A 22,097-nucleotide genomic window follows, 5' to 3' on the forward strand; every position below is an offset into this window, starting at 1 on the left:
TCAAACCTTCTCGAACAGCTGCCGCAAAGACGTACTACAGCAGACCGGAAGAGAGATACGTTCGACGACTCGTTCGCGCACTGTGTGCTCGACGGATTGCCGGTGTACACTATTCAAGCTCATTGATTGATTGATTGATTGTAGGGTTTAACGCGCCGACGCAACGCAGGCGATGAGGAACGCCGTAGTGGAGGGCTCCGGATTAATTTTGTCAACCTGGGGATCTTTAACGTGCGCCGAAATCTCGTACACACGGGTGTTTTTGCTTTGCGCCTCCATCAAAAAGCGGCCGCCGCGGCCGAGAATCGAACCCGCGACCACTTTCGATTTGATGGTGTTTTAGTCAACACAAAGAAAGTACATAAAATGGGTATATACAGGAGGAGGTCCCGAAGTCAAAGACTGCAGGGGGACCTCCTATAATACAAGCATCAACAAGTAAATGTTTTAACAAACAGTGGTCACAGTATAATGTTGAAACAGACAAAACAGATGTTACAAAACTGAGATTGCACATTGAAAGTAAAAAAAAGCAAACAAAACACGAGATACAAGCGAACAAAATGAACTCAAATTGACTGAAGATGAGTACGTAAGCTATTCTTGAAGGAAAAAATATTTGAAGCATTTTTTGTAAAGTGAGGCAAACAGTTCCATTCGTAAGCAGCAGAAAAACGCACAGCTTGTTTACCATAATTAGTTTGAGCTGTAGGAAGTAAAACATTGTTATTCGGGGCAAAACGAGCGCAGCTCTGAAGTGGAAGCTGGTTAGCAGTGATCATTTCGATAGGAAGCCTACCGCTGAAGAATTTAAATACTATGATGCAAAGAGAATACTTAACCAAATTAGAAACCGATCAAATGTTATGAGCACGAAGCAGTGGTAAAGAACTGCAACAGAAATGACTATGGGTAATGATCCGTATGGCTTGATTCTGAATATGTTGCAAGGGGGACAGGTGTGTCGGGTATGTATTGCCCCAAGACGATATACAATAATTAATGTGACTATGAATGAAAGCATAGTACAATGAAATTAGAGCCTTCAACTCAAAATAAGGACGAACCTTGATTAATATTTGTTTTTCATATGCTACTTTTTTAGTTAACAAAGAGATGTGTTTTTGGAATTTGAGGTGTTTTTCAAGCTCAACACCTAAAAAAGTTGCGTAGTCCGAGCAAAGAAGTTGAGTACCGTTTAGGCAGATGGAACAGTTTTCCGGGAATATTTTGTGTTGACATCTAAAAAATATCAATCGAGATTTGGACGTTAATGGTTAACATGTTTTCCCGACACCATGCAGCTAAATTATAACTATCACCATTAAGCTTCACAATTAGCAATTCTAAATTCATATCAGTTCTAAAGATAGTGGTATCGTCAGCATAAAGTACACCAGTTGAAAATTTAAGGCATTGCGGGAGATCATTGATAAAGATTAAAAATAGAAGGAGACCAAGAAGAGATCCGTGTGGTACGCCTATATTCGTTAATTTGAATTCGGAGTAAATACCTGAGATGCATACAGTTTGTTTCCTATCGAATAAATAACTTTTTATTAGGCTTAGAGCAGGGCCGGTAATTCCAATTGCATTTAATTTTTTAAACAATATGTGATGGTTCCGACAGTCGAAAGCCTTAGACAGGTCAATAAACAGCGCACCAACCAGATATCCCGCATCAATGACTTCTTTAAATTTATCAGTTAGAAATATTAAGGCAAGTTCAGTTGAATACCCAGCCTTGAACCCGAACTGGTTCGGTGATAGAATGCTAAATTTTGACATATAACTTGTGAGCCTCACAACAAGTAGCTTTTCAATAATTTTGCTAAAGAAAGATAATACGGCTATCGAGCGGTAGTTTGATATGTGAAGTCTGTCCCCTTTCTTAAACACTGGTGTTAGCTTGGCGTTTTTTAACCCCAGTCTTAAAGATAAGATTTACAATGTGGGCGAACGCTCCAGAGACGAGATGTGCAATCAACTTGATATATGAAGGCTTAAAGTTGTCTAATCCCGGGCCCGTGTCATTCAAATTGTGAATAATCCTATACACTTCTTCAGGCGAAGTGGGTAAAAGAAAAAAACTGTGAGGCAAACGCTGAAAATTTGTGTTGAGCGATTCAGGAGGAACTGGTTGGTTGGGTGTGAAAGAATCTAGAAAAGCGTTTGCGAGGTCGCTTGGTTTCAGTCGCTGTGCGCGCTTATAATACTGCTTGCTCTGCCAATCCCTTCCCTTTGCACGCAGAGCAAATAAATGGCGACTGTTTTTTACGGGGGTGCTATAGTTGCCGGGCACATATACAGGCCGACGATGAGGCCAACATCACGGTTGTTTTGGAGGAGAAATAAGGAGAAGTAACATTTTAAATATTTCGGAATTTTTCGGTGAGTCTAAAATCTTTAAAAAGAATCACAAAATGTTTGCCACGTATTGGCATATATTAGATACTGTCGAAGCCCGCTATATTTGTTACTGTTTTTCTCCCGTCCCCAGCTCGGAACTTCAATGTCGCCCAAGCGGAAGCCATGCTTCGTGAGGTAAGCGTCCTGGTATCCTATTCTGAGCCCTAACAACACCAGACGAGGTACCAAAGGGCTTTCATAGCCCTTCAAGTGGTTCTTCGATTCACAATTGAAAATTATTTAAGCTCGCACTAAATACAGGCATTGGGATTGTTCCTATCGGGTTATTCCCTATGGTTCATGGGTGTAAACATTTTCTAAACGAGCATTCGATGCAAGACAGCAAGGGCACGAGCCCTTGAGATGTAAAGGAAATCTACGGGTCCCTATTTTTAGGTGAAGCTAGCCTGATTGCAGGAAAATTTTCATGATACGTTGTGAAAATCAGTACTCGGGTACGGTTAGCAAAAATCGATTTCGGATAACGGGAGACGAGAAAAAAAGGGCGATAATCAGACACCGTGAAAACATCGGATAGATAGTGAGATCAGCGGCGGAGCTTTTTTGTTCGCATTGTGCGCTGCGGGGCAAGTGCTGTAATTAACGCAGGTTAAAATCCTTAGGGCCAAGTTACAATACGCAGATGTTTCGAAACAAATTGAGGTAAATTATAAAAAATACAATATTGAAATTTTTCTAATTAAACGAGACCAGCTTTAACTATCTTTATCCTGTGATGGAATGTCTTTCTCAGATGTTCTTGGGAAGGACAAGATGTTTGCACTTCGCAAACAATAAAAAGCCCGGGTTTCGGGGAGCTGGCGAAGGATTGTTTCTTTGTTAGTATAGGTCTTTACTTTGGTCGGTCGGCCAATAGACGAGCAACCGTGTTACCAAACGGGGTTATAAAATCCTGTACAGCGAAGTCGGTTAGTTTATTAGCAAAATATTTTGCCAAAGAAGCAGTTCTATCCAATAGAATAAGTAATAATTAGGAAAACGACTGCAGGAGCAATAAGTTAGGAGAATTAAATATATAAAGATGAATCAGAAAATTGGCCTTGTGGTTTGGTATTCACCGGAATATCTTCAAAGCCACTGCAGAAGGCCTCATCTTTGTCCTTTAATGAGGCATACGTGAGATAATTCGGTTATGATTGCTGGTGCCGAAGGAGAAGTGCGGACGAGCGGACTGACATCTGTTTTCTATTCTTTTTGTTTGACGCACGCGCAGAATCTACAGTGGCGCAAGCAAAACAACATCGACACAATACTAGACGATTATGAACCGACAGAGGTGAGTGACCGCATGTTTCAGTTATTCACCAAGCAACAACAATGTAAAAGGCAGCACAGCTATATTTTTACGTAAGAGAAGAAGGCACGCTGCCTTTGCCTTTGAAGAAAGGAATTGGAAGTAGTTTCTCTAAATAGTGTCACAAGACAATGATGACGACGCGAGTGGTACATATTGCTATTATCCCAACGTCTAATGATAAAGAAGCTGTGTGTGGCGCGTAGCCTGCGTGCGAGCTCCGATCGGTGTCATGTTGTAAATACATCGCTTGGCCATCACCCGTGGTTCGCCACATCATTATGCTTCCGCCTCGTAACAATATGAATGCGATTGGTCACCGTCGAGAGCGGGAGCCACCACTAGTTATCTTTTTTTTACATTAGGTTAGCCACGACGTTGCGGTCGACGGAGACGCGTTGAACTTGGCTGCTAAGGATATCGACGAGCGCGGCGCTGGCCATCGACGTCAGTTGAAGCACCTGGTCCGTCCATTCTCTGGAACCACTGAAAGACGATACAGGCGCTGAAGGCGATGGTCTCACAAACATAAATATGGCCACGTAAGGCGGAACTCGGCTGAACATCCTAACCTCAGTCAGAGTGCAGCTATCGCGCTCTTTATCGGCACATGCAGCAGCCGCTGCTCCTAGAACTCCCAACGCCCGTGGGCGCTCTCTAGCAACGCGCTTTCTCGTTGTGCGCCATATTTCACTCTGTGACCTTGGTTGCCAGGCTTCACACTCCGACAGAACGACAGACACGATTCTACGAGGTTGGGAACCAACCGCTCTAGGGATGGAAATTGCGCACAAACAGAGATTGTGAATGCCGAATTTAATTCGCCTTAAACTTTCTGATTTCGAAGGATAAGCACGAAATAGTGGGGTGTAAAAATGGGCGAAACAAGCAAAGAAGGCGTGGGAGAAACGCATTGTGCAGCCTGGCGCATCTTTCGAACATTCGTGCGTGCTTCGTGGCAACAAAACACAAATGTGGTGCCACTCGCTGCAGTCGCGGACCTCAACGGCCAAAACGCACTTCTCATATATCGTTTCCTGGCCACATGGACTTGGAACTTCGTGCCAATCATGAAGCTCTCCAACTGGCGCGCATTGTCTGGGCGGCTAATGCCAGCTGACAATATCACTTCATTGACATTTCAAACTGACTGTGCGGAAACCCTCCAAGCCCTCATTGCCACTTCCCCTGTCGGAACTCCGTGGCTCTCCGCATCGAAGGCCCGTGCACATCTATTTGCGATGCCTACGGCAGCTTCATCATGGGGCAGTGGACACCCGATCGCTCGGGGCATCCTGGAAATGGGTCCGCCCATTTGCGAAGCATAGTATTCTCACCACAGTCTGCAACGGGGACCACCCACCCAGGACGACCTCTGGGACCATGACTAGCACCGTAAGCGTCGCCTCTAAGGCGCCATTCACACAGCCGCTTTCACCCCGTCACGTCACCGTCAAGTCACCGTCTTTCGTCATGGGCGACGATTTCTCGGGCGATTTCTCGCCGAAAACGGTGCGACGGTGACGGGAAGCCGAGCTCTACGTTTCCACTCCGTCAATCAGAAAACTTATTTTTGCATTAAAGCTATTATAGTCACCTTGTATCGCACATATCACGATTTTTTTTTTGCTTTTCAGATTAAGCACGCTCAATTCTAGGGTAAACTGATCACTAGGCACAGTGAAACAAGGCTACATAAGCGCAGTAAAGACGGGACAATAAGCAGAGACCACACAGTAACTAAAGACCACACAGGACTAGCCCTAGACCAGTCTAGCACTAGTACTGTGTGGTCTCTACTTATTGTCCCGGCTTTACCGCGCTACTTAGCCATGTTTTACAGTTCGAACCAACTAGCCCACATTTATGCGTTGATCACTAGGCAAACTGCCCTGTACTCTAACGGAGAGCTCCAGCACGAACGTTACTCCGTTACGTCTCCGTCGCGGTTTTTTGGCGTGACGGTGCCGTGACGGAGAAGGTGACGGCTGTGTGAATGAGGCCTAAGACTGCTGTATCACCCCACAAAGGACGGTGACCGAAATTTTCGACTTCATGACCCTCGGACTATCACGGGTGGCACAAGTTTTCCTCGACCATGCGCGCTACGGCTTTGCGTTAGCAGCTGACGTTGATGCGCGCTGACAGCATTGCCGTTATAGGCGTATCACGATTGTCCAGGAACGTGACTCTACACCGGCAACGGAAGCGACGTTGTGGGACTTCAACCCCTAACGTTCACTTTCCCTGACACCCTGAGATCAGGGACACGACCCTGCCACACGATCGCCCACGCCATCGCCTACAGTGCGGTGCTAGCTATGCCTGCAAAAGCACGGTTACGCCATGCTCGCCCCTCAGTAAGCTGAGCAGCCGGCATTGTCTGTCTTCGGTTCATTATGGTTAACGGATTCGACCAGCAAATAGGCGTCAAATTACCGTAATCTCGCTGTGGCCTTTGATGTCGCAAGCTCACGAGCGAGGACATTATTTACCCATTTTTTTCTCCTATCTGAAAGCGGTCATGTGACATCCTGATAGCGAACATGCACCAATAGAAATAAGTAGTCCGAAAGGAGCAGTAAACGAATCTTCAATGTTTATGGCTTCCTAACTTTTGATGAAAAGGTGGAAATGCACACATTGAAAGAAATGTATGCGGACGCTCTGTTAACACCTATCCCTCGGTTATCAGCGGTGATTACACATTTTCACTGTTATTTTTGAGTCCGATCGGCCTATTTACAACAAAAGGCCGAATACGAAACCGCGTGCTTTCAGGGTTAAATCTTTAGATTCCAGAAGTATTGCCGGAAATGGGTTTCTCCCTGTTTCCACATAATTTAGGTTTATTAGGCTACTACCTGCGATTCGGCAGCGACTCAGAAATCGGATCCACCTTTGTCAGCCCCCTCGCCCCCTCCCCCCCCCCCCCCCTCCAGTTTTTGTTTTGAGACCCGGCACTCCGCTCCTTTGCTACTGCCAGCATAACCAGGAAATGTGTATTTTATGGAAGGGCAGCGATATACCGTTTCGAGACGGTTACAAGCCAGGCACTTCCGGTCCGATACAGAGAGTTTATTAACCGTGTTGATATGTCGTGCTCCGCCCCTACCGACCTAAAATATCCACCTTATTTACAAAAAGAATGCGTAGAATTTATCCAAGACAACATTTTACAGTGAAAAAAGATTCAAGTGTCTCGCAAAAAAAAAAAAAAAAAAAAAAAAAAACTCCACCGCGTGGGATCGAACCATTCGAGCCAAAGCCTCGGTTCTACCCATTAGTCTACTGAGGCCAAACAACAGGGCTGTTTTAGCAGTTGTACGAAACAATAGAAGGAATGACTAGTTGGTGGTTGAGTTGGTGCATCTTTAACGTATTCTATCTTCTACGTTAAAAGTAGAAGAAATGTTGGAAGCGAGCCAGTAGGTGGCACTGGGTGCGTACAGGAAGTGGCCGCCTTGTATTCACTAGGAAACGGAATCTCACGGAAGGGCTACGTCAAAGGGTCGGTATTCCGGGATCACGAATGCAGTCTGACACTGTCATGCATCTTAAACGCAGGTACTGAAGAAGTATTACCCGGGAGGCCTCGTCGGTCACGACAAAGAAGGCTGCCCTCTTTGGATCATACCTTTCGGTTACACAGACATCAAAGGTAAGATATACTGACACGGCAGAAAAGGAAGGGAGAGGAAAGAGAGTTAATGAGAAAACTCGTCATCAGCGAGCAGCCGGCTTGAAACTGTTCATTGTGCCGAGAACGCGACCATATATAGGATTTGAAGACGCAGTCGCGCTACAGACAAACCAACGCCGGCCGATTTTGAAGAGCATTCGCCACTAACTAAAAAATTTGAAAGAAATAGATCTGCTAATATACGTCCCCATTTTTATACACTTTGCGGATAATTTGCCCGCTTAATGAAAGGAAGATATCCCCAAAACTTCGTCTCTCTCTCTCTCTCTCTCTCTCTCTCTCTCTCTCTTCTCTCTCTCTTCAAATGACTTACGTAGGTTATTATTCGTGGGCGCAGTACGTGCTTTGTTCGTTCTAAGGAATTTCGAGGCTAACTTGGTTCAAAATTGGGAGCACAGATAAAACGGGTGTCTGAAGATTTTATCCTTCGCCTAAACGACTACAAGGCTAGCACAAAGCGCGCAGAAGTTGACGAAGTGAATAGACGAGGTATGGCTGCTGAAATTACGAATGTTTGCTCGTGCAAGCCCTGCTAGACAAGCCGCACACCTTTAAAAAGCACGTCTTTGAGCTTTGCGGTGGCCATGGTGACCAGGTTAACACAAGGGGAAAAAATAAAAAATTACACCATCTTCCCGAGGGGAACCCTGAGGTGATGCGAAGCATCTCAGAGTTCCAATCCAATCCAATCCAATCCAAGCCAAGCCAAGCCAAGCCAATCCGATCGAATCCAATCCAATGCCCCTCGCGAGAGTGTGTTCGCTATCGGAGAGGAGAGGGGGTGAGCGGCGGAGAGCGCAGCTGGCGCGGCAAGGAGAATGGGGGAGGGGTGGACACCGACAACGCCGACAACAACGCCGGATGGATGCAGAGACAAGGCGAGTGAATGAGATGCGTCGCATCTAAAAGGAAGCGCTTTCTGTGCGGAAATTACATTACTCTGGCCCTGCATTACAAACTCGGGTAAATACGCATCCTTTGAATGCTTTGTCGGCTCCGCTAAAACTGGAGTCGGCTGTTTTCTATAGCGTAAACACGCCAAATACATTTGCTCTGAGAAAGCACCCCATTGGAGCCATGCGACTAACGAAAGAAGAAAGGATGCAGAAGGAAGAGTAAGAAACTTAACCTGGCCACAACGTAGTTTGCTATCCTGAACGTGGTAATGGGAAAATATGCAAAAAAAGAGAAAGGAAAGAATAAAGAAAAGTTGGAGCAGTCAGGTATGCCCAGCGCTGAAGCACTAAACGTTCAAATTCAGTAATTGCCACTGGAAGCTTTCAGTCTTAAGTGAGGGGTTTAAATGCGCTTAGCTTGCCAAGTAAAGAAAGGGGCGTTGAAGCATGCTCAGCTGACGTCTTGGGGTGGCAGCGCTCTTTTACGGAGCCAGCATGCGTTACAACAAAAAAGGCGTGAGAGAGAGAGAGAGAGAGAGAGAGAGAGAGAGAGAGAGAGAGAGAGTCGAACACTTAGTAACCTGAACTACCGAGGACATTAATTCGAAGAACCACATAAATATATGACCACGACCTCAAGATAATCCCAAAATATTTGTGATTTCCGGCCGCGGCGGCCGCCTTTCTGATGAAGGCGAAAAGCAAGAACGCCCGTGCGTTCAAGATTTCGGCGAACGTTAAAGATCTCCGGGTGGTCAAAATTAATACGGAGCCCTCCACTACGGCGTGCCTCATCGCCTGTGAAGCGTCCGCGCGTTAAACCCCACAATAAATCGTCAACCAAAATATTTGTACTTTGATCAACACAGAGCGGATTCACCACGGGGCTTGCCTTGATGTCTTTATCATTTATCTCACTTTTGGGAGCGAGAGAAGCGAGTTGTTAGCACTCGATACAGATTAGAAGATTAGGCGGTGTGCGCTGCCTGCAGAAAGCGTATCGAACAATGCCGCTCACGGCCGCTTCGACGGATCGTTGGTTGTAAAGTTGACTTTTGGGCGCTGCTTTTCCATCCCAACTAGAATACCTTGCGCGAGACCAAGTGGTTTCATCGGCATAAAATTTAGTTATTGTGTTCTATCTCTTCCAGGCCTTTTCTACTCGGTTAAAAAGTCGGACTTCATCAGGCATATTATACAGCAGTTGGAATACAGCGCTCAAGACATGGCTGCCCAGTCTGAAAAGGTGAGTTTCTTTCTTTTTCTTGTTTTCGCCGTGCCGTTGCCGCGAATTCAGGAAAGGAGGTTACGATTGATCATCATTTTTAACATAGCCCAGGCGCTCAGTTTGTAAGCGCGCAGGCACTCGCAAGTAATGAGACGCCGCAATTGCACAAGGCGGTCGCTTTTTCCCCCGACATCGTTTCCTTTTTCTCTAAACCGGCCATGACTACCCAGTCGAAAAAGACAAGAAAACTTTCTGTAGTTTTGTCGTATTTTTGCGTGTCGTACTATCGTCTTGTCGCATTCTTGTCGTGTCGTGATTCTTATGTTTTGTCGTATACCGCAATCCTGTCCTGATTTTGATGTTCAATCGTGCCGAATTGTTGTCTTGTCGTGATCCTGATGTTCCATCCGTAGTTGCACAAGGTTTGAAAGTTATTGCCCATTGTAAATGGGCAATGGCCGTTCTGTTGCGACTACAGGAATGTTTGTCGTTGAGAAAATTGACTTTGTCGTTACGACAGAAATGCGTGTCGTAACAAGAGATGGCTTAGTCGTAACAATAGGACTTCTGTTGTCACAGCAAATTTTTTTTTGTCGTACGACAGGTATTATTGTTAGCTTTTTGCGGTATTCCAGTTGTATTTTTAGGAGGGGTGCGCCGAATAGAGAGTCAAATATTCAAGCACTTTTTAACAAATTGCTGCCAATCAGTTCTTTACCCTCCAGGTGGAAAATGGCGAAAGTAATCTCCGTTCACAACGCTGATATATAGCTAAACTGATAATTGTAACATTACATCAATTTCACAACGAAGTGAAAAAAGTGCCAGGGCATACCGTCCTTAGGCACCAATTACTTTAATTAACCAAGATCACATTTTTTCGCCCTTTGAACCCGGTTTTTATTAATCACCCGCCCCTCAACTTTTTTTGGATCGATTGATTGTCTTACCTGAGCATCGGAAGCAAATAGACCTTATCCGCTTGACTTGGGGTGAGCTTTTTATGGGGTACCACTGAAAAAAAAAACTCCGAACTAACCGAACTAGCTGTAACTAACCGAAAACAGTGCGTTAAATATCACCACCGTGTCAGATTTGGGAATTGAATATGAACCTACAAAGAACTGCTCATATATATTTCACCCCAAAGCAAAACGCTCATGTTTATTCCTATAACATTAATGGTACACCTCTGAACCAGTGATTCCTGTGTATCCAACCTCCGAGCCTTCTTGTCGCCGTAAATGTAAACTATGTTTGCGCAAAAGCTCGTCGTATTTTGGGGGAAATCCTTCAGTGCAGTGCGAAGCAGTTCCCAGTGAAAACTAAAAAGTCTCCGTTCATGACCAACGTTCGTCCCATACTCGAGTTTGCACAATATGGGACCCACGTGCTAAGACTGATATGGAGGAGCTGGGAAGGGGCAAAAACCGGCAACTCAATTCGTTTGCAACAACAGCTCCAGGAACTTCAGTGTGTCAAGTGCTAAGTGCAGCCGAGGTTTGGTTTCACCCCAGCATCGTGGGTACGTGCCCAGACTAAACTTCTTTTCATTATATATTCCATAATGTAACTGCAATAGACAGAAGCCGCTATTTCCTGAAGCCACACTATGTTTCCTTAACGACTGACCGTTCCCAACAAGTAAGGGAAATACGTTGTAGAACGGAATTGTTCAAGCGTTCCTTTTTTTCCTAAAACTATTTGCGAATGAAATAAGCTACCGAATATAGTTGTGTCAATTATGACGAATTATGAATTTTTGTCTTGTTTGAATTGCGTTTTCTTTGGCGATGCCTTACTGTGGCTCATGTGTAATGCCTGTATGCCTGTTTGATGATGTTTGGATTTTAAGGGCGTGAGGCCAACAAAGGGTAAATAGCACCATTATTGCCTATTTTTCTTTTTGTTTTTTTTTAATAGCATTCGCCAAAAAAAGCTGTTTGCATGTTCTTTTAATGTACACTCTAAGAAAAAAGGGTGTGGTAGTTTCTACGGGTGAAACAGGAATGTATCATATATTGCTCCCTAAGAGGTAGAAAGGTTCTCCCTTTAAGAGGGAGGAGCGCGTTTCTACCCCTAGGAGTGGAGGAAGATTTCCCCCTTTCGTGAGCTAATGGAGAAGAGTTCCTCCCCTGGCAGCGTCACCAAGCAAGGCTTGTCATGCGAGAAAGGCCTAGCGAGCTGATCGGTTTGAGGATCGAGGAAGAACAAATACGTAGGTTACTGTGGCTATGTGCGCTTAAAATGCGCTAAAATAACCAAGAAATTACCTACCGAGCACCAGAACTGCGGTTAGCAAGCGATGTCGCCAATCGTATATGCGCGACCTGCATTCGTCTCGCTGCGCGCCCCGCAAACGCGTTCAGAGCGAACGCGCCGCCGTAAACACAGTAGAAGTCATACCGATTGCTTTCAAAATGCCGCCTTTATTTCCGAAAGGCTCGTAACCCCGCCGTTCACCTCACACGAGATCACAAGCATCCAATGCGGCCGTTTGAGAACAACCAGTTGTTGTTAGTCGTCTTACCTTGCTACAACCGATGCACCAAAACGCGGATCGTCTGCAATCGTAAATCTCAGCAAAGGCAATGCAGGCAACACGAAAAACGTATCCGTCGCTAAAACGTATCCGTCGCTGTCGCATCCTCGACAATGCTCGCCCTCTAGCGTGCTCGAAGTAAAGCAATCGTAAACGTTTTAAAATGACCGATAGATGACGCAAAAAAAAAAAAAAGTAGGAGTGGGGAGGGGCAACTACTAAGCATCACCATCAGTTGGGCACTTACATCAAGGGGTTTCTTTTGTTCCCCTTATGGATAACGTATATTATTATAGCCAACATCACGGAGGCCGCATGTGGGCGGGCACATATTGGGAAGAAACATAGCACAACACAGCGACATACACTTCATTAATGACACTGCCAACGCACAATACACGCAACAGACATCATCGCAAGCATAATACACGTATAAACCACAACATATAGTACACTTTTCACATCTCCGCATGATCTTTTTTTTTTTCTTTATTGCCCATCTCGGACAGCAACACAAGGTACCAGGTACAATGGCAAAGAAAAAAATCACAGTAATGCCGCCATGCCCCCCAGGGCCGGTGTTGTCATTTAAAATTCCCTAAGCGTAGTCAGGGGTTCAATTTTAGACAACCACTCTGGCGGAGAGTTCTTCGCTCTCTGAACTTCAACAAACTGTGACACACTTTCCCTAAAATACTGTCTCGTTGGTCACGCGTCGACATCGCAATGCAGCCAAGCCATGCAAGAACGCCAAATGCTGTGCAGACCTAACAACATGACACTGTCAAATGGTACACCATCCTCTCTATCAATGCACAAAAAACGAATACCGTGTGGACTAAGCGGAAAATCTTTCTGGAGTGACCGTTGGAGGACATCCCAAAGGAACACTGCGGCCCAACAATGAAGAAAAACATGCTCCACAGTTTCGGGTTGTTTGCAAATGGGGCAGTCGGTTCGCCATGGAACCGAGAGCCCCCTTTCATTCATCCAAGTAGCGACTGAAAGTGTACCCGTGTGCAATTTAAAAAAGAAAGTCTTTGTCCCAGGTGACACTTCCATTCGCTTGACTCTTTTTAACACATCTTGTCCTGGACCATTGCTGTACAGAGCTCTATACAGTGGCACTGGGAAGACTACGTCACATACAACCTTATATAATTTTTTCCTAGTTACACTGGCCAGATATTGCATCGAAAAACGCGTTGATAAAAATCGGAATGACAAAACAATTTCTTTAAACTATCCATGGACACCACCTGGCATGCAACTTGAAGAAACCACAAATTCTGGCAAAGCACGCATTAACCCAACTTGGATTACAGTGCGTAGAAAAGGGTCCTGTACATCGCGTAGAAATAAAAATCGATTTACGAGTTGCCGTACAAACAGATGAGTCAGTCCTAATCCGCCTTCACGGATTCGCCGAAACAAATTCGTCCTACTGCTCCTTTCCCACGTGGACCCCCACACAAAAACAGCAAATACGCGATGCAGCTTCTGGACATTCAAACGCGAACAATGCAGCACTTGCATAACGAACCAAAGCTTTGCCACGAAAAAAAGATTACAAGTCGTGGCTCTCGCGAACACTGACAGCCCAGTTGCTTTCATTTTTTCCGCTTTCTCTTTCAGTGATTGCACCTGCCCCCGCCAGTAGGGCTCACTGTCGCGATAGTATTCCAGAGGGGTTCCCAAGTACTTTACTGGGGTGGTTACCCAAGCTACATTAGCAAAGATCGCTGGCGTTGACATCCATTCACCGTGCCAAAACCCCAGGCATTTTCCCCAATTTACCAGACTCCCCGTGACCTCCCCAAAATGCTTCACTGTTTCCACGGCGAACATCACGCTTTCTTTGTTCGAGCAAACAACGGCAATGTCGTCAGCATAGGCGAGAAGTTTGACCTCTGTCTCCTGTAATTTAAATCCGCTTATTTTAGCATTATGAATGATGCTGAGGCACAGCGCTTCTATGTATACACAAAACAATAAAGGACTTAGGGGGCAACCCTGGCGCACCGAACGCTGCACCTCGATGACCGCTCCCAATTCCTTATTCACTATCAACCGTGTAGTGCAGTTCCGGTACGCCATCGCCACTCCCCGTACAATGACAGAACCAAGGTTGATGTGCTCTAAAATATAAAACAGGATCTTGTGGGAGACGCAGTCAAAGGCTTTCTCCAGGTCGAGCTGGAGAATCGCCACGCCCGAGCCCATTGCATCGCAAGATTCCAGTACGCTTCTCGCCTTGTGGATATTCGTAAATATGTTACGACCCCTGATGCCACACGTCTGATGTGGACCTACAATTTTCTGGATTACCATTTGTAACCTTTTCCCCAGAACCTTCATAAAAATTTTGTAATCGACGTTTGTCAGCGAGATTGGTCGGTATGCTTTAACATCCCTTAATTTTTGCCTGTCGTCTGTTTTCGGAATTAGTATTGTATGGGAGGTAGAAAAAGATGGAGGAAGCGCTTCAATTTCGTAGCCTTGATTGTACATGTCGGCAAGAACAGGAGATATCAAATATTTGAAATGTTTATAGAACGCCGCACTAAGCCCGTCAGGACCCGGTGACTTGCCCGGATTCAGGTTTTCGATGGCACACTTAACTTCCTCGGCCAAGAAGGGTTGTTCGAGCCATTCCTTTGTTTCGTCATCCAAGCGTGGCAACGCACCGATAAAATCTCGCTTGTATTTTTCTATGTCGGTTTCTCTGCACGCGAACAGTGCCTTATAGTAATCGAAAAATGCGCGTTCCCCTTCCTCTTTTTCCGAAGTTACATAACCGTTGGTTTCTATTTCTTTAATCATATTCCGCCGGGCTTGCGTCTTTTCTATTCCTAACGCCCGTTTTGTGGGTGCCTCTCCGAACGTCCAATGTTCCGCCCTCGCCCGTACTAGCGCTCCGCGATAGCGGTCTTGGTCAATGACTTCGAGTTTGTGCTTAATCTGCCCTATGTCGCCTTTGAACATTCCTGGATTTTTGTTCTCCAACGCAATCAACTTTTGTAGGTTCGCTCGCAAAAGGTTTTCTTTTCTTTTCTCCTCATATTTTATACAGCTAGACCTTTCTATGGCTTTTATTTTAACGTCTTGCTTATACAGCTCCCACTTCGCCCCGATTTTACCGTTGTGGCCTTCAGCTATTTCCGTAATTTTTTCTACTACAAAACCTATGATCTCCGCATGATCACAAGCCACAACTAAAGATTGAAACGGCGAAAAAGTATTTATAACCCTGATCGCCGAGAATGCAGGTAGGAACAGTGAGAGCGTTGCTTGTTTCGATAACCCACGGCAGTGCGTAAGCCTTAGGTGGGTTTTGTTATTTCATCAAATGTAGCCCGTGCAATTGCAAACTTTTATTAATTTGAGGTTTCGTAAAAAGCAGTAAAATAGCTCAAAGAAAAAAAAAAACGTTTCAGGAAACAGTGCGGCAGGTATGTTTGGGTAATGACACTCATTGCCTCGCCTTCGCTCTTTTAGCGTAGAGCGCACCACTGGCCTGGCAACCATTCAGCCAAGATGTTACCGAATGGGGGCCTTTTGTTGTTGGTAACTGATGCGTCAATATGCTGCGGTCCGTGCTCGTTGACGAAAAAAGGGGCAGTTTGCTATCATCGCTGACCTCTTTTAACCTTGGGCGTCAGTATAAAACGTCCACAAATGCAGTGGTAACGTTGAACAGGGCGCAGGCGAGTCGCCCACAGCAAGCATGCAGCGGTGCCCACAGAATGCGCTTCAAACACACTGCTTGCGAGCCGTGCGTTAGTGTGGCGGGCACATGGTAATAACAAAAAGAAAGACAGCGAGAAAACAAGCAAGCAGCACACCGCAGGGGAGGTGTTGCTCATAGTCGTCGTATGCGCCCGATCGGCGAAAGCCACAGTGCAACGATGAACGGTTTCGTTTTCGGCGTCGGCGCCGACAGCAGATTGCAGACGACAGGGGAGAATATTTCCTCCCCCATTTCGGACTTTCGTAGAGGCCGTACAGAGGGCGCTACGTGTAATTAGCTAAAGAGAGAATCTCGCTGATCCGGGGGAGAAAACCCTCGATTTCCTCCTTTTTTCTACCCTTTTTTCTTAGAGTGTATGTATTCCTACCCTCTCCCACCCCTGAAATGCCTCGGCGGAGGCGCTTTGAGTACTGACAATAAATAAATAAATAAATAAATAAATAAATAAATAAATAAATAAATAAATAAATAAATAAATGCACAATCGCGGGAGTCCTATCTTGAGTACCAAGGCAGTGTTTTAAGCCCTGTCTTATTTTTAATCTTCATTACATTTTTCTTGCAAGTATGTGAGTATTTAAATAAATCAATGAACAAATAAACGTACAAACAAGTAAATATATAATCAAACAAACGCGAAAGTTGTGTGTCAAATTACACATGCGTATCTCAAATGGACATGCACGCGCGTACGCCCACACACGCGCGCCTACGCGGTGGATTCTCGCCGCTTTAAGCTATACCGTCTCTTGCAGCGCGTAGACAACACGCCGTGAATATAAATTACGGATTTCCAGCCCACCATGAGCCATATTTCTCTTGCGGTTGTGTACGAATGTATGAAACCGCTTTCTTTGTTGTCGCTGTTCATTCCTCCTCTCCCTTTGCTCAACACAGGCTGACTGAGCCTGTAAATCAGAAGTTATATTCGGGCGCATTACGCCGTAAGGACATTGCAGAAGGACGTGTGTAGCCACGCATAAATAATAATAAGAAGAAGGCGCGAAAGCCTTTGCGGCCCCAAATTCAACCAGTTCGACTTTCAGGACGTCGTTACCCGCACAGGGCAGACGCTTCGTTGACGCAACCGGCTGGATGTGTCGCTATGCGATAGGTGTTGCCCAAATGAAAGCCATGGTTGGTCTGAGGATGGTACGCTTCTCGTCAGCAGTAGTAGCAATGGTTAAGAAACAGAGTTAATGCGTAATGGTATGGTGTTGCCGAAACCCTACGTTGAGAAAGACTCACAATGGGCACGCAGCCCTTTCCTGTGTGTATCGCTACTAGTCTGGCGCGCGATTGCGTTGTATAAGTTATGCTGCAGAATGGAGGATATATTTTTTTGCTTGAATAAAATTTCATGGTCAGTTTAGGAGTATTAAGGGTCCACCTACTTTCCTTCTAAAAGGGTTGTTTTACAGCCATCCCTTTCTACCCATACGGCTGTGCCATACATTGGACTACTATGGCAGCGCAAACTCGAATTTTGTTTTCTTTATACGTTTAGAGGAAGGAATGAATAAATGGTGTTTCGCAAAGCTGCTCCCGCGTTCGGCCTTTTGTCTTGACTTCGCGTTTTTCTCGATAAAAAGCCAACTCTCCGCAAAAAGCAAGATTATTTACGCACTAATTCAGAGCAGTACATCTGTTAGCAACAATGAGCCGGAAATAACGTGTCGATAACTGCGGGACGTTCATTTTGAGCCGATGAACGCGTGTTTTTTCGAGATTTCGCCTGTCATTTTACAACCAAGGTATTTGAAAATACAGCTATGAACGCAATAAAGGTTTTGCTGACAGGATTAACAAAAGCACATTGCAAAGCTCAGTCAAGTTTTGTTCACGTTTTCCTTAAACCGTTTTCTCGTTTGCAAGAATGATTGAAGAGACCCGTAATATGCAAAGGATTTGCAGTTTCGTACTTCCTTCTATCTTTAATATGACATTAAAATTACTGCTTAGTACTTCCGATAAAATAAATTCCTTTCAACGACTTGATCTGAGACGATGCAGCAGCTACGCGAATAAAATCTTTCCGGAGCCCACGCGTCGTAATGGGAGTGCAGAGAAAGGATTACAATAATATCCCCCTGCCGTCGCCTCCCTGAATGAAATTCTAGCTTAATATATTCACGACAAGCCAGCTTAGTCGCTTGCGAAACTTAATAGGCGCGCCGAAACTGTCATGGCGCTATTTTAAGAAATCATAGAAATCTCTCGCTTTCGCCAAGACGAAAGCTCGTCCCATTGGCTCAACATCATAAAGAAAGACTGTACGTGAACGACTGCGAGTTGAGTGCTTCCTTTTGACTTAACAAGCAGGCATAGACAGTCTCCTCAGGTACCTTGCAAGGGCTTGTGTTCGGTAACAAATGTTTAAAAAGTCTAGTTTAGTGTTCCCTGTTCTTTACTTTTGCGGAATAATTCCCAACTATAGTGTCCTCCAAATGTTGCCCGCGGGCTCCCTTTGCGAGTGTCCCCACGACCCATTTCCCCCTTTTCCTTCCCCCTTACACTGGGAGCAGGCCCTGGAGAGCTCCGACCCGGAAGCGCAGTTGGCACTAACCAACGGCGCCGCCGAGGTCGCGGAGAACATCGCATCCTCCGCCACCCCTCTCCCCTAGACCCAGTTTGCAGATGAAGTGTTTCCCCTGCTCCAACAAAGGGGCTTAGTTGGAATTTTCGCTGACTTGGCATTGTCCGCTGTAAATTCCATATACTCCCGCCGTTTTCTCCCTTTTCGACGTTGCACGGCGCTCGCTTTGTTGAAGAATTTTGCAGTGAGTACTAGTATTGACTTTGGGGTCACCGTAAGGCGCTTTTGTTGCACCGGGCCAGAGCATAGCGGAAAGGAAAAACACACACAAAGCGTGGGAAAAGTAACCGTAACCGGAAATAGGTTCTGCGTAGAACGCCCTCCTTAATTACGCGGCTTTCTTGAGTAGGTATCAGTGTTGTTTGAGTGAATCTCCTGTACTAGTTTTCACAAGCTTATGATTTTTTTTTGTTCTTGCAGCTCGGAAAAGTGATAGAAATGCACAGCTTCATTTTTGACCTAGAGAACTTCAACCTCAAGCAGATTGCATGGAAACCAGGTGAGACTTCGTTCTTTTTTTTTAAATCACAGCGATAAAATATAGCTTTGCCTGCCCGTGACGATCTCTAAGCTCAAACCTTTTTGCAGGTTGGCGAGAATACCTGACATTTTTTCTGGCAAGTTAGTGTTTCTCGACAGTCTTCAAAATCTTTATACAGGGCGTTTAACACCGACTTTTTCCACATTTTTTCGCGTATTTCTCCCAATTGTTTTAACAGAACTGAAATATTTTGCTACAGTTTCCAAACTCAATCGGGTTTAGTCTCTCTCTCTCTCTCTCTCTCTCTCTCTCTGCTTGTTCGCGCTGTCTCTGAAATGAAAAGCTCCCAAAAATAAATGTTGACAAGGTTATTGCCTCAAACAGAAAAATGGCTGCCAGAACCTGAGAAATTCGGTTGCATCATCTTATAAATCACGCCGTCGATGCAATCTTATTTTGGTTTCAGGCGCAGGATTCGGTGTTTTCCTCCTGTTTTAGATTTGGGCTAGCACTTCTGGAAAGCACTTCTGTGGTCACAAATACACACATAAAGAAGCTGCGCGCCATTTCGGTTAGTCTTAGCAGAAGTCTGAAAGTGCGATAGGCGCTCACTGAATGCCTGGCTCGCTAGACATGGCAAGTGTCTCTCCTTGCGAGACAAACACGAAGTTGAGTCGCTGGTTCTGCGGCCGATAGCTGTGATGGTGGTGGTGCGGTAGGTGGCGGTGATGGGAGCTCCTATGATCACGCTGATCGGACGGCATTGGTCAGAAGGTTCCCTGTTCGCAAATACGAAGAGTATCCGTTGTCGCGTTCTTTTTACTTTTTTCTCTCCTGTCCTCCCCGACCTGTCTTTTTTTAGTGAGGCCGGTGTGTGCGCGACAAGCCGCAGCACTACTCGCTTTTTTTGTTCTCTTTTGCTTTACCGCCGGTTCCGCGGGTGGAGGTGGCGGAGGTGGCGGCTTTATCCGCGGGTCTTTCCCGCTTTTCTCGCTCTTTCCCTGTGTGGTGGCGCGGAGACGCAGATTCGTTTCGCGCCGTTGCCGCATTTTCTTTCTTTCCTTCTCTTTTCTTTTTGCTTTCCATTCGGTCGCGTGAATGCCCCACCAAGCCTCAGCGACGGCGGTCACTACGGAAGTCTGAACGGAAGGGTACGTGTGAGGCGGTTCGCATTAATCTCGTTCTACACGGTGCGAGTTACGCCTGCGGATTCGCAATTGCGGCGCTGCTCGCGCGGCAAAATGGTCTATTTTCCTATTTTCACTGCTGCGAAAAATTGCAAAATGACAAGCGGCGTTCACAGGAGACGTTCGACTGTTCCAAACATTTGGCAATTTGCCACAGCAACGCGAATAGATCATTCTGCCGTACGAGCGACGCTGCAGCTGCAAATTTGCTGGCGAAATTCGCACCATGCAGAGCGGGCTTCCTATGGCAAAACGATCTATTCTCTTTTCTGTGGCAAATTGCCGAATGTTTGGAACAGTCGAACGTCCCCTGTAAACGCCGCTTGTCATTTTGCAATTTGTTGCAGCAGTGAAAATAGGGAAAAATGAATAGTTATGCTGCATGAACGGCGCAGCAGCTGCGAATTCGCAGGCGTAATTCGCATCATGTAGAACAGCTTTAAGAGGATTTTTTGAATCAGTGAAAAACTAAAGCAACGTACCCATGTTGTTCGTCATATTCGATAATTCAGCTTAACCGAGTGCGTCTTAACGGGAGCCTTACCGACTACGTATGCGCCGCTTTGTTACATCAGATAACCAGACGTTTAATTTACTTTACTATTTTCACGGCTAAAACTTTAGTTCCGATCCAGGTCCGCGAGTCATTACATGATTTTACTGACTAATTAAAAGTCGGAAGTACTGCCACTCTATGTATATTGTCACAAGATCAGGAATATTACTCTATAAATTGCCGCAGGTGGGCTTGACCAGGAAGCCCCAGAACAAACAATCAACGCGACCAAATGTTCGAATTTGGCGCCCGACGAGGAACAGTTCGGGATCAGAGAAGAAGAAAAAATTGCTGCAGCTCGCACTAGTGGTGCAAGGCTGGAGAAACAGCACAGCTGGCGGCCCCTCCTAGCTTTTTTTTGGTTCGGCTAAGTTTATGCGTTGTTATGCTTCGAGACTCGGTCAAGTTTACTGCCAGTTGCCGTCGTAATCCCCCGACGAGCAATGAACACTGGCTCATTGAAGTATGTACAATGTGCTGTATATTGTCAGTGCCAGTCATTCATTTCGAAATTCAACTGAAGTCGTCGCATCCGTTCTCGAGTAGCGGCTCTTCGGGAGTGACGCCCTTCTTCTGTCGCCCAATCTCTCCCTTCGTCGGTGGCCCGGCTATTGCACCTCACATAGTTGTTCGAACATGCCCCTTAGAGTTCTCCAAGAATGGCAGGCCTGGATCGCTTTGTCGGCAGGCTTCCACATTTCTCCCAAAGAGGCCACCGCCGTTGCGGTGGTCGCCCCTACAAATGCGGAGCAAGTGACGTGAGGAGCAGACGAAAGTCGTTTTGTCGGCGACGCTGTTTGCTCAAACGCTGACTGGCACGCACCCGTTCGGGATCCTCGAGTCCTCGTCCCCGATTCCATTTACGTTTGGCAGCGCGGCGCGCTTCCCCATAAACAGCCTTTTCTTCGGCTGTCCGGATCTTCTTTGGTCGTACCATCCCCCATGTGCGCGGCACATCGTCGGATAGAGTTCTGCCGCCGCATTTTTATGAGTTTTATGAGTTCTGCCGTCGCAGATTGTGAGTTTTATGAGCGCAGGTGGTTGCCCCTAGCAACGCGGGGTGAGTGACGTTAGGAACAGACGACAGGTGGCGCGCGTTTTTGTTCATCGACGGCGCGACCAAGAGCTTAAGCAGCTTTGCTGTTAGGATCTGCGCTGGGGCAACAGCGCACATTATTTTGCTCTTATCGCATGCCGGGCCTCGTCATTCGCCAAATTCTCACATTTGGTCACGGTGATTGGTCGTTGTGAGGCGTTGTGGTGAATCCCACCTACGGCAATTTTTTGGAGTGCACGTGAAGATAGGTGCAGTGATTTGTATAAATACCCAATGCAGAAGAAGTTTGATAAACTAGGGCGAACAAGTATTTCTGTTCAAAGCACTCAGTCAGTACCCAGTTTTATTTGTATGCCTCACTCACATCGTGGTTGAG

General features: G+C 45.9%; 1 protein-coding gene across 1 annotated transcript in view; it reads left to right on the top strand.

The window, feature by feature from the left end:
• LOC144144600 (SEC14-like protein 2) overlaps nucleotides 1-22,097 on the top strand; it is a 70,801-nt gene that overhangs the window by 30,500 nt on the left and 18,204 nt on the right. Inside the window, exons 3-7 of the mRNA XM_077676107.1 lie at nucleotides 2,501-2,544; nucleotides 3,644-3,706; nucleotides 7,292-7,385; nucleotides 9,475-9,569; nucleotides 18,861-18,939. Coding sequence (XP_077532233.1) covers nucleotides 2,501-2,544; nucleotides 3,644-3,706; nucleotides 7,292-7,385; nucleotides 9,475-9,569; nucleotides 18,861-18,939 — 375 coding nt within the window. The remainder of the gene's footprint in view (nucleotides 1-2,500; nucleotides 2,545-3,643; nucleotides 3,707-7,291; nucleotides 7,386-9,474; nucleotides 9,570-18,860; nucleotides 18,940-22,097) is intronic.

The sequence above is a fragment of the Haemaphysalis longicornis genome, unplaced genomic scaffold (genome assembly GCF_048455015.1).
Source record: "Haemaphysalis longicornis isolate Haplotype H1 unplaced genomic scaffold, Haemaphysalis longicornis Haplotype H1 scaffold_7, whole genome shotgun sequence".
In the NCBI taxonomy this organism is placed as follows: Eukaryota; Metazoa; Arthropoda; class Arachnida; order Ixodida; family Ixodidae; genus Haemaphysalis; species Haemaphysalis longicornis.